At 41.0% G+C, this 17,222-nt stretch overlaps 2 protein-coding genes across 2 annotated transcripts; both read left to right on the plus strand.

Moving 5' to 3' along the window:
- The first annotated feature begins 944 nt into the window (after positions 1-944).
- On the plus strand, positions 945-4,694 carry LOC137106830 (tetraspanin-7-like). Its single transcript, XM_067490797.1, has one exon. The coding sequence runs from the start codon at positions 1,465-1,467 to the stop codon at positions 2,539-2,541; it is 1,077 nt and encodes a 358-aa protein (XP_067346898.1). The 5' UTR covers positions 945-1,464; the 3' UTR covers positions 2,542-4,694.
- Positions 4,695-5,993: 1,299 nt separating this feature from the next.
- Positions 5,994-15,343, plus strand: def6c (DEF6 guanine nucleotide exchange factor c). The gene is made up of 12 exons (XM_067490337.1): positions 5,994-6,392; positions 7,038-7,178; positions 8,768-8,950; positions 10,229-10,459; positions 10,553-10,699; positions 10,821-10,929; positions 11,997-12,226; positions 12,346-12,453; positions 12,698-12,864; positions 12,984-13,182; positions 13,282-13,372; positions 14,855-15,343. The coding sequence occupies exons 1-12, from the start codon at positions 6,297-6,299 to the stop codon at positions 15,064-15,066; spliced, it is 1,914 nt and encodes a 637-aa protein (XP_067346438.1). The 5' UTR covers positions 5,994-6,296; the 3' UTR covers positions 15,067-15,343.
- The last annotated feature ends 1,879 nt before the right edge of the window (positions 15,344-17,222 follow it).

A 17,222-nucleotide genomic window follows, 5' to 3' on the forward strand; every position in this document is an offset into this window, starting at 1 on the left:
AAATGTGTTTAATTACCTGAAAGGCTTTGATTGGATGGGGTTGATGGGGGGGAAAGCCGGTGCCAGAAATAGCGTAAAACAGTTTAACAGTGGAAAACCGAATGCTGTGAACATAAATGGCTTAAGTTCAGTGGTTTAAAATTGGATTTTTATTCTTAGTATGGCATCTGTGTGTTTTAAGAAAACATGCTTAATAAGCGTTAGAACATGTTTTATTGATCAATTTAGTCATTAGTTACAATTGTTGAAACATAGAAGATGCCTAATTAGAAAAAATAAATACCACCTCAATCTGGCCTCTGACTTTACCTCCAAAACATAAAACATGAGCTGTCCCTCTGATGTCCTCATTCCTGATCCTGTCCATCCTCGTCACTCCCAAAGAGAACCTCAACATCTTGAGCTCTGCTACCTCCAGCTCTGCCTCCTGTCTTTTCTTCAGGGCCACTGTCTCTAAGCGGAACAATATCTCTGGTTTTACCACACTCTCCGTTGCTCTGAACCATTGACCCTAAGTACTTAAAGTCCTGCACCTTATCCGTGCACCTATCAAAAATGTGGAATGTGTGAGTGAATCAAAATCTGGTAAATTTAATCAAACCACAACTGCCCAGATTATCATAACGTTGGTTCCAAGTGTTAAACTGATAATAAATAATATATTGTGATGTTTTACCCAAAATTTTAGGTTTGGTTGTTCCTTATTCCATCATTTTATATCATCATCATCATAACCATTATTTAATATGTAAACTATATTTTAAGAGCTGTAGAATAGTTGTTTACAGTATGTACAACAAAAATGTGTTTGCAACTCTCCTTTTACTGAAATGGGCTATTTCAACACTTTGCCACCTGCAAGAAAAACAATCAATCTACATCTGACAGTGCTACCAAATCTCATACAATCCATTATGTCCTTTACTGATTGTGTTCTACAAAATCATGTTCACAAGCAGTGTCCTGTCTTTTGTCAAAATGTCACAAAGGTTGAACCTGAAGAATACTTCTAGCATCACTGTATAGAGATGAGGCAAATGCCTCCTCCACACCGAGAGAGGGTGTGCATGGGTGATTCTCAGTCCAACCCACTGTAATCACCTCCTGGCTTCACCACAGCAAGTGGCAGCAATGAGGGAGCAGATGTCGGGATGTGGCAGTCAGCTGAGAAATTCTGAGTATCGGTGACCATGCAGGTGGAAGGACCATCCGAAATAAACAGATAAATAGGGTGGAAATACAGGGGGCTGTGGATGCAGATAACGGCAACAACGCAACACCCATCAGCAAGATTTATAGTCCAGTGTGCATTGGAGGTGTTGGAGGCGGATTAATACCCAGCCATAAAGAGGTTGGAGGGGGATTGTTTGTTGCAGCAGGACAAGAGTGAAGGAACTCATAGAGGAAAGAAGGGGGTGTGTGTAAAAGAGAGAGAGGGACATAGATAAATCCAAAACAAGGATCATGAGCTCTGCACTGCCTTATGACTCCTTATCAGCTCGGCCGAGTCCCAGCAGACAGGCTTTGGACTGGGAACGTGAGCAGCTTGCTGTGCGAAGACTGTCCTCTCCACGGGGTCTTGACTTGCTCACTCCTCCTCCTCTTCCTCGCCGACCTTCTGCCATCCCTTGCTACCTGATATCCCCATACCAAGACCACGAGGAGCAGCTCCACCAGCACCAGCAGCGTCTGTCCTTGTCCATGTGCTCAGAGGCCTCCCTGGCACCTCCTGCACCTCCACCTGTGGGCTCTGCATCACTTTGCTGTCGCCCAGTGGGAGTCATGCACCTTCTTCGCCTTTGTCTACTGGCTTTTAGTTGCCTCTTCTGGGCAGCCGGCTTGGCAATTTTCAGCCTGGGAGTGTGGGCTCAGATTTCTCTAGCAGATTACATGACGCTGTCTGCCAATCGCTACCCCAGTGCTCCAATCATCCTTCTGTCCACAGGTGCTGCTGTCACTGCGTGGGGCTTCCTGGGATGTCTGGGAGTTGCTGCAAACCTACCCTGCATACTAAGGGCTTATGGGTTCTTCCAACTTGCTGCCCTTATAGCAGGTTTAGCAGCTGGACTCTGCGGTCTATTCTACCGTGAAGACATTGCTGGAGGGTTTCGCAGTGGCTTACAGCGAGCAGTGGCAGGCTACACCGAAGATGAAGGACGTGCCAATGCTCTAGACAGCTTACAGAGGGCGCTTGAGTGTTGTGGAGCTGAAGGTTGGCGTGACTGGCTCACATCGGACTGGGCTATCCAACATATGACCTTCCTGCCCACTGAGAACGGTACATCGGTTTCCCTGCCTGACAGCTGCTGTGTGAGGCGCAAGGGGTGCAAGAATCGACCCCTTCTTTCCGATGATAGTGAAGAAGTGCCTGCTGCTGGAATCCATCCACATGGCTGCTTCCTCAAAGTCTTCAGTTTGGTCAACGACAACGTCTTCCACATTGCTGCTACTGTGCTGGGATTAGCCTTCACCCAGATCGGAGGCATTGCCCTGGCTTGTCTGCTGGCCAACAAACTGGCCCCAAGACAACATCGCATGTAGTAGCACATTAAAGGTCAATTTCAAACCAAAGATAGATAGATTTGTTGATGATTAGGACCCAGAAAGAGAGAAATAGAGTTGTGAAGTCGGGGGAGGATTTTTATCGATGAAAGGTTCCACAAGTAAAAGTTATAAAGAGTTATTGCCTGGTAATGTTAAAAGACCGTGGGTTTGTGCACATTCAAGGTTTGGGGGATGCATGGAACTTGATGCATGAAACTATCAAGTGCTTTGGAAAATATCTGGATTTTTGGTAATAAGTCAAAAGCTAAAGCAAAATTTAAACTTCCAAGATGAATATTGCATTACTAATAAAATCTAATTTAAAAAGCAGCAGTTTTAATCAACTTCTGATTTCTGATCTCTGATCCCAGAGAACTAAATTTTCTATGAACTAAGTCACTTTAACACTGTCTTTGGTTCTTAATTGCACTGACAAAACATTCTGAAATATTACATTGTAATTCATGCCTCAAAGTGGCATGATGTGACAGCAATGGCAGCTAATGTTCATGGTTAGTATTAGAGCCATCTTCCATATCGAATCTAGGGGGGAAAAAATGTGTTACTTTTTGTTTAGATATGTAAATGTATAATCTTGTGAATTATTCAAAACACCCGCTTGTTAAGGAACCTGAAAAAACATTCTGCATAATCACTTCACAACCCTGTTACACTCGTTGTTTTTCTGACTCGGGCTTCTGCACAACTTTAAAAAATACTTCTCTTGGTTTAGTGTCAATGTAGAAGAGGTGTGATGCAGCAGCAGGCCTACCTTTCAGCAAGAAGTAGTCTCTCATCACATTTGTGTCTGGCCATATTAGATAACAGTATGTATTTTCAAAGACTATTTGGTTGTGCAAAATTATGCTTTTCTGATGTTTTTGCTCTATGATGTAGTGTCAGAAGTGTTTAATTAATGGCATGAGTTCATTAGAATGTATAAAAACACAATTGTACACATTTTTTGGTTATGGGTTCTTCCTTAAATTACCTCATGTAGTATATTTAGGTATATGCACAGGAATGTTAACCAGCAGGTTTCCACTTTAGATGATTTAGTCTGTGTTCAGCAGATGTTCGTGTCGGCATGATTCCATTTGTTCATCACAAACACTAGACTGTGCTAGAATGACACATTTATAAAGAGCGTCATAGTCTGTGCTGTACTCTGTGCCATTTGTAACAAGCTGTAATAATGTTTAGTGTGAAGATACTGTTAACGTTTATGACCGCTTTGAAATAATGTCTCCCAGGAATCACTTATTATTTTGGTAGTACAAAATGACGTTTGTATGTTCTGAAGCACAAATGCAATTGAATTTTGCGGCACTACATCTGCAATGTTGCTTTGAAATGACCCAGATGTTGTGCATCCCAGATGTTTGACATCAAACTAAAGTTGACTTAAAGAGTCAATCACTGGAAATACACTTTTTTTTCAAAAAGAGTTATATGAGAAGATATATAGATATATAACTGTTTTTATACCTAATTTGAAGCGAATGAGGGGCCTGTTAGCACAACTTACTATAAAGTCTCGCAGCCGGGGCTGGCGAGCTAATACACGGCTTTTTAAATCTATTTCATAGACAAATAAAGGTATAAACAAACTTTAACAGAAAATCTCCAACAACTCTTGGCTGTAGCTTAGCATTCTTGATATAAGGGTGTTTGCAGTCTTCTCCTCTAACTCTTGGCAAAAAAAGCAAATACTATATTTCCAAAAGTGTAAACTATGATTAAAAGTGAGTGTCTCAAATCAACCTAATATAGGCTGTGTTTTATGATTATTATATGCGAGATGATATGATGACCCATTAGCCTTCCTTCCATACGGTTATTGAAAAAAGAGCATTTTATTGCTGTTGTAATAAATGACATTCATCACATGTAATATAATATAGTCTATAATCAATAACAGGGCAAACAAGCATGACACAGAACTGTAAACTGTCATCAATAAACAACAAAAAAAGCTGCTTTGCCTCATTACAAGATATGAAATTGGTCTGACACTAAGAAGGGCAATATCAAGGTTCTCCGTCCTTGAAAAGGCCTGTGTAACAGCATAGTTCGTAATGTGACCTATTGTCGGTATTTAGAACAATGTAAGTAAGAAATAGACATTGTGTCAAAGGCTGAAATTATGTAAAGAGCACTTGTGAACTTACAGATGTTGAGTTTTATTCTCTTCAAGCAACGCTAGTGTCATGTAACCTTCATCCTAACAGCTGGCACGTGAGAAAGGACCATCTGCAGTTTAAAGACCTTTAGAGACACGCCAGGGTTTCTATTTGACGAGAAAGGCCGTGCTGGGAGTGTGCCAGAGCGGAAAACTCTCTGTGCAGGGACTGGTCACTTCTCGCTGACGGCCTCTGAATGGGCAAGTCTGAATTATGGCAAATTGAAGGACATTTCCTTTCCACCACCTGAGACGATGGCGATTACATGTGTCCTTGAAGGGGTACAACTGATAAAGATGCACTGCTGATCGTGGTGAAACACGGCAACCTGAAATAATCAGTGTGCATCGATTAGTTTATGAAGTATGTTTACGGTATCCTCTGGTCAATCTGGATAATATGAAGTAGATTAGTATATTTATAACAAAGTTCATAAGCATAAACCCAGCATACATCTATGATGAGAGCCAGAGATGCTTTAGGCTGTGGCCTCCACACAATGACTAACATTTTCATGACCTAATTATGCTATTGATTAGCCTACTTTGCTCTAACAAGGCTGGCGGATGCTTTCTGTCCCATTACACTGTCCTGTTTAAACCTATAGTATTTTGCCAGAGGTTGCCACATCCCCACCAGAAAGTTTCACCACACACACAAGAGGAGCTCAGGAATTCAAACAGCACCTTTCCAGGATGGAAGGATCCACAAAAGGCCTTTGGCTCATAATACTTAGGAAAACAGTTCTGGGGTGGACTGGTGAAATGATCACTGTTGATGACTGAAAATGGGCAAAAACAAGAACTGAGCAAAAGAAAAAAGTAAAGAGAATAAACGATAACTCTATTCGAGAAAGGAAGCATGACAACATTAAATTCTTGAAGTGTTTTAAATGTGCAGTATCATGTGGGTGTAACCTATTGGTGGAGTTTAATTGCCATCCTTAATAACCTAATCTGGTTTGCTTAGACGGGTATATGAGTCTTTTACCTAGAGTTGTTAAAAAATGTGCAAATATATGTGTGAGGGGCACTTTTTAGATTTGGAAGCGGCTAAATAAATATGGCTACAGCCTCTGTAAACGCATGGGTGTGCCCCTAACCCTTCTGCAAGCCTGCGGAATCTAACAGCACGGATCCCACTTGAAGCGCTAAATGGCTTTTTTCCTACATCCACCCTGTAATGCCTGGATAAAAATGTCTTACAGGTCCCAGGAATGTAGCTCGAATGTGCGCAAATTCGCCTTCGCGATTTGCGCTTTTTATTAAGATATAAGTTATCAAAAGAAAAGTTATCAAGTTGTAGCCTATTTGGGAATTTCCCAGTTTTACACGTGTTTAAAACTCTAGATACGTATTTCGTTGTGGGGCTCCAAGCCTTGTCGCTACTCTCCGCCTCTTTGCCCTACATCTGTCTCCTTCTCGTCCCCTGCAGTTCGCTCAGCTCTCTGCCTCACAGTTCGTTTGCCAGCCCTCTCCGCCGCCGCCGCTCTGCCGTCGCTGCGTAAAAGCCGCCGCTGCGCCGCGCTTGGAAATGTAGCTGTTTTGCGCACAAAAGGGGGTCTTCAAAATGGACCTAAAATCCGAACTCCTTAAGTCTATCTGGTACGCGTTCACGTCGCTGGACGTGGAGAAGTGCGGCAAAGTGTCCAAGTCGCAGTTGAAGGTGAGTGTGCACAGATGTGAAGTTAAGGAAACTGAGACGTAGCGGCTACGCAAATGTTAAGAGCAGACTAGGCTTTTTTCTCCTTCAGACAATCTTAAATGCTGTAAACAATCCAGAGCCAACCTGTCTTTGTATGTTATGAACTTTGATTTTATACGTTAATCAACGTTGCAAACTGTGGAACAGTTGAAGCCCATGTATTTAAAAATAAATAAATAAAGCTTCTTCCAGCAGACACGTAGCCTCTTTAGATTGGAGGTGAGTTGTACACATCTCATGCCTGAGCCAGAAGTCAAACTTTTTTTTTAACGATGGCATAGCACCACTGCTGTTGTGGTTTTAAAATTAAAAAAAAGAAATCGAGGCTGACAGCAACAAGGAAAGACCATGTAGCCAGCCCCCTTTCCCTCTCAGTGAGTGTGAATGCCTGACCGAGCCCCCACAGGACAGAAGAATTCAAGGAAACAGCAGTAAGCTGTCCTGACATGCTTAGTCCCTGCCTGTCTCTGCATGTGTGTGTTTGTGCGGATAGATGAAGAAACATGAAGTGCACAGAAGACTGTGCGGACCTTTCTAAAATAAAAGTGCCAGCCAGCATGTGAAAATGTATTCATTTATATGTGTTTGTGCTTTGTTTTTGGCCAGGTGCTTTCCCACAATCTGTACACAGTGCTAAAGATCCCACACGACCCTGTGGCTCTGGAGGAGCACTTCCAGGATGATGATGATGGGCCGGTGTCTAATCATGGCTACATGCCCTACCTCAACAAATATATACTGGCCAAGGTACTGTGAAAAGAACCACGGATGATTGTTTTTACACCCTTACTTAAGTGGTGTATGCTGCAAATTATTGGCAGCAAGGGTCAGTTAATGGAACATAAACACAACGTGGGCGTATTGGCAATAGAGTTGTCAGGGGCTCAGTTAAAGATTCGAAGAGAAAAAAAACAAAAAGCGAAAACCAAAACCAAAATTACCACACATACCAATATTACCACACATAGTTAAAAACAGACACAACAATAGATGCTGTAACAGCCTCACTTGTACCTTTGTGTGTCTTTCCGCCCTTCATTAGCTTGTTTAGGATGGCTGGGGATCCTTTAACCCGTTTCTAAACAGGGGCCTATTTTCTCACAATCGCTCTATAATTAATGATTGACAACACACTAAAATGACACTAGAAGCAGCTATAAGGAAATTAAATTTAGAAATCTGAATAATTTGCCAGTGATTATAAATGTACATGTAAAGCCTATGAATCCCTGAATTTATGGTGGAAGACAGTTAATGGGATAATGACAAATATGTGGATGTCAAAGGATGACCTTTGACCTATATTATAAGTTACATATAAATCCCCTAAATTATCATTGAAACTGTCACTGTACAGCCTACGTATATTCACTGGCCACTTCTTTAGGTACACATGTTCAGTCTGATGTAATCTACTACAACAGCTCTACCTTGAATTCTACTTTTACATTATAAAAGTATGATAATTTTGAAACTGTCAGAAAGGTGATTATTCTACTACAGTATGTGTTTATTAATGAGATTATAGTGGCTTGTGAAGTCTGACTGGTGTGGATTTTTTTAGGAGGTGGTTCTAATGTTTTGTCAATCCTATTTAAAATGAATAAGGGGAATGAATGGGCTCCAGGTGTCATTTAGTGGCGTCAGAAGTTGAGTGTTGCTTTTTCCAGCATTACTTTGTATGTTTAATGGGTGTGTTCAATAAACCCATGTCCGTGTTTTATTAACTTAGAAATATTGTGTTTGTTGATATTTGTGACTTGGATATTTTAGAGTGTATATAGAGTATAATATTTGGCATTGATGATGTCTTGATGAGTGGTTGAGTTCTATTTTATTTCTTACTGTTAACAAATGCTACAAAAAGACCAATATCTGGATTATCCTACCAACAAGTATAAAAATGTGTTATCTCAAGCCTCTTGGTGCTTTAAGTACTTCCCATGTGTGTATATATACATAAAGAGAGTTAGGGCAGGATAACATCAGCTCTGCCCTTTGAGTTGCTCTATCCCGATTTAATCTACACATCTTGTGCATCACTTACAACAGTTTGAGAATGTTCCCAATATGCCCTCGTCCACTGCTGAGATTTATTGGCTTGTTCTTCCTCCAGACATTTCTCAGAAGCAGAGCTGCTTGCGGAGGCATAAATAATCTTAGGTTGAAGGTAAATTCCAAAGGGTGGAGCAGCTTTGCATTAATCAGAAGAGGACGTTTTAGAGGAAAGACATAATGGCTTTGTCTGACTGATTAATTATAGTTATTATGACTGCATTTTAATCCATGACATTAAAGTTTTAGTCAATATGAGTCTTCTTCTGTCTTTTTTCCAGGTTACAGAAGGTAGCTACGATAAGGAGAAGTTTGACGACCTGTGCTGGATGATGACCATGAAGAAGAATTACCAGACGGTACCAGGGGGGACGCTGCTGTCAGAGAGAGACAGTTTTAAGCTCTTCTGTTTGTTCAACCTCCTGTCTGAGGACCGCTACCCACTGGTGATGATACCAGAGGAGGTAAAAGATGAGACGGTAGAGTTCAGTCTGGCTGAGAAAACCAATGATTGTAGCTATTGTATGGATTTTTTTATCCATCTGAGAAAAAGTTGAAACATTCTTACATTGTACAGCCAGAGCAAAGTGGTGGATGAGGTGCTGAGATTGTTTTACTTTAGTAGATGTATCGTTAGCACAGTGTAGAAATACTGTTACAATTAAAGGTCCTGCTTTCAAATTTTACTTGAGTGAAGGTACAAAAGTATGAAGTAAAAAAATACCAAAATACCGTCATATCACACTGTTTTGAATTTCATCAATATAGTTTAAATTATGTACTGCTGGGTAGGGCAGCACGATAGTGGAGTGATTAGCGCTGCTACCTCACAGCTAGATGGTCCCTGGTTTGAATCCCCAGCCGTCTGTGGCCTTTCTTACACAATTTCCCTATGGGATCAAGAAACTTGTTTGATCCTGAATTTTCTATGTTCTCTATTATACATGTTCTCCCCGTGGTTGCAGGGTTTTTTTTATGTTTTCCTTTCATAGTCCAAACACATGCATGTTAGGTTATTGGTGACTTTAAATTGCCCCTAGTTGTGAAGGTGAGGATGGATGGTTGTCGGTCTGTGTAAGTCTCTTTGTGTTGGTTATGTGTTAGACTGAACACCTGTCCAGGGTGTACGCTGCCTCTCACCCCATGATGGAAGCATGAGGAGGCAGAAAATGGAAATACTAAGTATCTAGGTATCTAAATACCTAAAATATGTACTGAAGTACAGGACTAAAATGAATGTATTTAGTTACGTTCAACCACTGCACATTATGACAGAAAATATGCAGTGAGTAGATAGCGACAAATGTGTGACAAATGTAGATAAGGGAACAAATTACACAGGACCACAAAGCAACACAAATGGTTTTGAGGACGTTAACTGGACCTTTTTTCTCAGAAATAAGTATTGTGCTCAAATTAGCTTTTCTCCTGACCAACTCAGATCACTGCATTTTTTCACTGCAGTGAAAGTCAGAACGTTATAATGAGGCTCTTCCTTTCTGCACTTCCTCCAGAATGCTTTTCATTTCCTGCTGATGCAGACCAAAATAAACTGCTTCTCAACTATCAGCGCAGTAGCCTTCCTCCACAGAGGTTTATTACAAGCTGATAAAATATGTCAGCATACTATCAGTACAGGGTACTATCATCAACAACAGTCCAGCTCTGCCGGGGTTTGTTTTCCACCAGGTGTCATCCTTTTTTCAAACACTTAAAGTATTTTAATGTCTGAATGGATTTAGGTGGAGTATCTCATCAAGAAAATCTCCACAGCGATGAGTCAGGAGTGGGATGGGAGGCCCTTGGAGGACCTAATATCCCAGACTGCCACAGTGCTGGATGAGGGTATGTCTGTGTGGACGTTTCTGGAGCACATGGGTGCAGGTCGACTGCTGAAGGCAACCAGCGCTGAGGCCTTTAGTCTGGCTTTGGACGAGGTGTTTTTGGAGATGTACCACAACGTCCTGAAGAGGGTGAGTTACTTGCGTGTCTGCTCCTACTTCTTTCATCCTTCTCATCTGCTCTTGTGTCACTTCATTGCTCCCTTAACTCTGTCTCAATTCCAGGGTTACATGTGGAAAAAGGGACATGTGCGTAGGAACTGGACGGAGCGGTGGTTTGTGCTGAAGCCCACCTCCATGCAGTACTACGTCAGTGAGGACTTGAAAGATAAGAGAGGGGAAATCCATCTGGATAAGAGCTGTGTCGTAGAGGTCAGTGGGAAACGATTGTGTGTGATCCGGAATGTTTACATATTTAGCAGGAGGACAAACACTGTGGATACGGCCGAATTTACCATTAAACTAAACAGATGTGTTATATTTTCTGTTACAGCCAATCCCAGACAGGGAGGGGAAGCGCTGCTTGTTCTGTGTGAAAACCCATAACAAAACATATGAGATGAGTGCGTCTGACCAGAGACAGAAGGTGGAGTGGATTCAAGGTGTGTTGGTGTGTATAAGTAGAAACAGCGGTTGAAGCTCAAGTTATTATTACACAATTATTCTGTGTTATGCTTATAGTTTACTGATTCAATACACGACCAATGAATCAGTTTGTGCTTTAGAGATGCTGAATGTTTTAGGGTTTCTGTAAACACCTGTAAATCAGGCTGCGTTCTCAATTCAGGATTTCTGTTGGGGACTTTATGCTCTGAAACCTTGCATTCCAGTATGTGTGACTCCACCTCCTCTACCCCTCATGTAGAAACAAAAAAAAAAAAGTAAATTCATTGATAAATTGATGGAAAGGTATTAAGTATCTAGATTTTTGGAGGAAAGATTCCCACTGGATTTGGAGCATGGTTTTGTCAGTAAAAGAAAACGAATAAAATAGCAGGGCAAAGAAACACACACAAGGTATTTACTATCTTTCACAAAGACACTTGTGGGAGTGCTCATAGTTATTTACACTATTTCTTTGAAATATAATAGATTAAATAATGAAATACTGAAAATTATCATTAGATGTTTTCCTAACTATCCGGCAGGAATGTTTATCCACCTCAGATCAGGGAGACAATTGTATGCAGTGTATAAAGCTTCCTGCAGTTCAAAGCAGCCGAAGCAGCGTGTGTGTGGGATTCCAGAACAGAGCACAAGGTTAGGAGGAGTTTTATCCTGTTTATGCTGACTCCCTGAACACAATCTAACCTCCAACATAAATATCTCATGACACTGAGACATGTGTCATAATGTGTCTGGCATCCCTGTAAGTGATAAACATGTACATTCTAGCGACAATGATCATTGCTCATTCTACTTGTAGCAGAACATTTTAGTACGATTCTTGAATGATGTTGCTTATTGAGGCTGATACTAGTGAAGATGAACCTTTAAACATGAATCTTTATTTTTGGGATTTCTGGCAGTGTTAGGTCGAGGGGCAACTCACTTTAATTTATTAAGCTCTCCAGCTCGTCTTCCTTTTCCAAGCTAGGGTGCTAATTCTCGTTCTTATGAACTTACATTACGCTCTTATTGTGCGCGCGTGTGCCTTTTTCCTCTCCAGCCATTCAAACAGCCCTCCGTCTCCAGAGAGAGGGCAAGTCGTCCCTTCACCACGAACTCAAGCTGAAGAGACGGGTCCAGCGGGAACACAGCCAGCGGGAGCGCAGCCGAAGCACACGCAGCAGCTGCAGCAGCCGGAGCAGCCAATCGGACGACTCCAATATCCATGAGATGGAGAAGATGGAAAAAGAGAAGGACAGACAGGACTTAGAGATTGAAAGCATAATCCAGGTTTGAGCACAAGGGATCTGAGGAGGGACATTTTATTCAGTTTTAACCCAGCTGACATTAATGACACACTAATAAATATGTGTTTACAGTATGAAACCATCAGAATCTGTGTTTTGCAGCATGCACGAGAATTGGAAATCAGGCGAAGAGAGGCAGAGGAAAGAGAGAGAAAGAGACAGAGGGAGGTGCAGATGGAGTTGGAGAGACAGCTGAAAGAAGCTGAGATGGTAAGAAAAGGTTTGCAGGATGACAACATGTATTTACAGTTCTCCTGAAATGGGATTTAGAGTCCATCCCATTTACCCTGATCTCTGAAAACAGTAGCAAACAGTGGCATTATAAAATTTAAAGATTACACTCTATTGACTTGAAAGAAATGGTTATGGCATTCCTGGAAAAGGTGATTCAAGAATAGGTCAGTTATTTCCACTGAACTGCTGTGTGTGTGTGTGTGTGTGTGTGTGTGTGTAGCTAAGGGACAGCATGCAGGCTGAGATGCAGGAGAAGGAAAAGAAGGCTGAGCAACAGAAGAAGAGGATTCAGGAGCTGGAGCTGACACAGAGGAAACTGGAGGCTGCTCTCAACATGGAGATCCAGGCTCGGCTGGAGGAGGAGAGGGCAAGACAGGAGCTGGAGAGGTCACATACACACCCAATGCAATAAACCATGTCCGGTTGTTTCAGCACAGACAAATTCCATTCACCTCACACCATATCTTTGCCTTTGCCTTGTTTTTTCTCTTTCTTCCCTTCTCCAGGTTGCTACAGGCTGAAGAGGAGAAAAAGAGGCAGTTCCAGCTCCTGCAGGAGCAGCAGAAGGCCACGCAGGGCCTCGGCCCCATAGAGGAGGCATCAGACGGTTGTATGGACGAGGATACCCCCTCAGCTCTCCACTCTGCCTCTCAGGAGCTCCAGCATCTGCAGGCTTCTCGCCAGAGGAGCCACCAGCACCTGGAGGTGAGAAGAAGAGCGTATGTTTGGATTGGCTTACTGTGCAGCAGGTTTAAGGCTAAAAAAGCCTGAGGGGGAGTTACTACTGTTATCCTCTCATTCCAGGAGGTTCAGGAGAAGCTAAGGAATGCCAGTCAACATGTGCGGCACTGGAATGTGCAGCTAAACCGTCTGATGACGCCCATCACACCTGGAGGTGCAGTATGCTCTTTGTTTAGTCTGTCATTGAAAAGAACGTGCTTCGGCTTTAAAGGCTGGGGTCACGCCCAGTGTCAGCAAGTATCAGCCAGACTGAAAAAACAAGAGACTGAGACTTTAGCCCTGGGGCTAGTAATAATAACTTTATTTGTGTAGCGCTTTGTTAATCAGTAACAACGTGCTTAACAGAAAAATGCTGATGGTAGTTTGAGTTTAGAACATTTTAAAAGGGGAACACAGATTAGAACTGTGAGGGGGGAGTTTATAAAAAAGATGTCAGAAAAAAGTAAACAAATCTGCAGTTGTCCAGGCAAATAAATCCCATTTTCTTTAGTAATATCAGACAGTATAGTTCCATTTTTTGGTCACTAGTTTAATCATTACAACTAAAAGTGTATTATTAATCACAGTTTGTAATTTCCTGGTTCTCTGCATAAACCTGTTGCGAAACCTTCACCAAAGTCTCAAACATCCACAAACACAATATTTCTAAGATGATAAAACACAAACAGTCTGGATTTTTTTATGTCTTTATTGAACATTCCTATTATTCATACAAAGTGAACCGCTCTCCTGAGGTCATTTCAAAACATTCATACTGGGTTAAAGTCTGGGCTCTGACTGACTGAAGCCAATTTGTAGTGGATTTACTTTAATATTTAGAGTCCCCATCCAGCTTGTCTGAGCTTCAGCTTGCAGACAGTCCCCCTCATGTTATCCTGAAGCATACTTCAAGAGTGCTGCAATGTTGTTTTTGGAGAGCGAAGGCTTTTTCCAGAGTTCATAGCTACAAAGACTATTTTTGTGTATTGCTGATTTAAAATTAGAGATGTTAACCAACTTCAATGAATCCTTCAAGTCTTTATCTGTAACTCTATGCTTCTTTTTTCATCTAAATGAGCATTATGTTTTGTGGTTTGAGCTATCTTGGCTGGAATCATGTAGAGACTGCATGTCTCACTGTGGACTGATGAATATCTAATGTCTTTGAGATTACTCTGTAACCCTTTCCAGCTACTTGCAAGTCAACAACTCTTGACTCGAGAAAGGACTCACATCAACTGATACTGCTTTTGAATAGCGCACAGACACTGTAAGGCAAAGTAGCTCTAAACCTAACATATATTCTTAATTCAAATAATTGGACTCCAGTTGACATTTAGTGACATCAGAAGCCTCGTGTTGCCATTACTTCTTCCACCATTACTTTGTACTTTTAATAAGTGTGTTTAATAAAGACATGACTGATTATGTCTGGATTTTTATTTTTTTTTAATCAGCTTGGAAGTATTGTGATATTTTTGACTTTGGTGAAGATCAAATCGCATTTCATGACAACTTTATGGAGAAAGGACATTAACAAAACCTACTGTACGTTTACTGTATGTTGCTGTTTCTAAGTATGTTTTCATCTACTGTGCAAATGCAGATACAAACATAATAATTTTCTAAGCATTTATTTTATTTTTTTCTTTTGCAGAGCGTTTGCAATATCGCCAATCATCAAAACAAATGTGCCCCAAAAAGGAAGTAGCGCTAGCAAGCAATGAGTTTATCTCTAAGTTCAGGAATCAAGTTGGTCAGAACAGCCAGCAGCTTGAGAAAAACGAGATGCTGGAGGAGCAGATGGAGGCTGCCAACCTCTCAGATGGGTCAGACGAATCACAGGAAAAACCCAACGGACAAATGTGATCACTGTCTGGATGGTGAAGGGAATGCGTTTTCAAATTAATAGAAAATTCTCAGGAGTTTTAGACAGAGATGAGAGTGGAAGGAGAATAATTTCAATAATACACAAAGATCTGTGCAAAAAGCATTGTATTATATTTACTGTATATTTTGATGTGCACACTAAATGACAATGTGAGGCAGGATTAAGTGAAAACACAGCTGAGTTTGATCTAATGAGATTTACAGTTTTGTACAATAAAGTTTATTGGTGACTATTAAAACTTAATGTTGAAAGATTTTTTTGTCAAACTTCAATAGCGATTTTATTAATTCTACTTTTTAGCTTGAGTTTGACGTGAGTCTAGAGCCAGAATTTATCTTTAGTTGAAGAGTAGATCTTTTCTTGCATGTGTTCTTACGTAATCTGATAACACAACCCAAAGGAAACTATTTAAGTGACAAATACAAGTAAAACTTTCTTGTATACAACTGCAGATTTCTTTACCCTTTTCAGTTCTGTGTGTAGCTTGTTTCCCTATATACGTACAGTATTGTTCTAAATATTAGCAGTACAATGTGACTAACCAGAATAATCCAGGTTTTTAGTATATATTGCTACAAGGTAAAAAAGACACCAGAAGGTGCAGTAGATCCTCAGAAAACAAACAAGACCCAGCATTCATGATATGCAGCTCTTAAGGCTGTGCAATTGGGCAATTAGCTGAAAGGGTGTCTGCCGTTGACTGTACAAACTCAAAACTATTTTGTACAAACGTTTTTGTTTCTAGGATTTAGCCTCCTGTGAATCACTAAACTAATATTTTGTTGTATGACCAGTTTTTAAAACTGCTTCACATCTGTGTGGCATGGAGTCAACCAACTTGTGGCACCTCTCAGCTGTTATTCCAATCCATGATTCTTTAACAACATTCCACAATTCATTTACATTTCTTGGTTTTGCTTCAGAAACAACATTTTTGATATCACCCCACAAGTTTTCGATTGGATTAGGGTCCGGGGGTTGGGCTGGCCACTCCATAACATTAATGTTGGTTTGGAACCAAGACTTTGCTCGTTTCCTAGTGTGTTTGGGTCATTGTCTTGTTGAAACAAGCATTTCAAGGGCATGTCCTGTTCAGCATAAGGCAACATGACTTCAAGTATTTGGACATATGCAAACTGATCCATGATCCCTGATATGCCATAAATAGGCCCAACACCATAGTAGGAGAAACATGCCCATATCATGATGCTGGCACCTCCATGCTTCACTGTCTTCACTGTGTACTGTGGCTTGAATTCACAGTTTGGGGGTCGTCTCACAAACTGTCTGTGGCCCTTGGACCCAAAAAGAACAATTTTACTCTCATCAGTCCACAAAATGTTCCTCCATTTCTTTGTAAGCTCTTCTGCACATGCCTTTTTTTTTTTAACGGAGGGACTTTGCGGGGGATTCTTGAAAATAGATTAGCTTCACTCAGATGTCTTCTAACTGTCACAGTACTTACAGGTAACTCCAGACTATCTGTGATCATCCTGGAGCTGATCACTGGCTGAGCCTTTGCCATTCTGGTTATTCTTCGATTCATTTTGATGGTTGTCTTCCGTTTTCTTCCACATCTCTATGGTTTTTCTTGCCATTTTAATGGGGCATTGGAGATCATTTTAGCTGAACAGCCTATAATTTTTTGCACCTCTTTATTTCCCCTCTCCAATCAACTTTTTAATCAAAGTACACTGTTCTGCTGAACAATGTCTTGAACGACCCATTTTCCTCAGGCTTTCAAATGCATGTTCAACAAGTGCTGGCATTATCCTTAAATAGGCGCCACCTGATTCACACCTGTTTTTTTACAAACCTGATGACCTCAGTGATTGAATGTCACACTGCTATTTGTTTGGACACACCCCTTTCAACTAATTGCCCAATTGCACAGTACAAGTATATAATACTGTATAAGTAAGTTAAGTTTAATGTTTGCCATTAAGAACAAAGTTGATGATGAGGTTTGAAACACAACATACTGAGCAGCAGAGCTTGACTCATAAGTTAGCAATTTACAACAGATACATTAATCATTAACTGGGATTATGTACTAATACAGGGATTGATGTTTTTTGGCCCAGTTTTTTTTCCTCCACACACAATGACATGTTTATTTTGCAGCTGCTAGTCT

The sequence above is a fragment of the Channa argus genome, chromosome 21 (assembly GCF_033026475.1).
Source record: "Channa argus isolate prfri chromosome 21, Channa argus male v1.0, whole genome shotgun sequence".
In the NCBI taxonomy this organism is placed as follows: domain Eukaryota; kingdom Metazoa; phylum Chordata; class Actinopteri; order Anabantiformes; family Channidae; genus Channa; species Channa argus.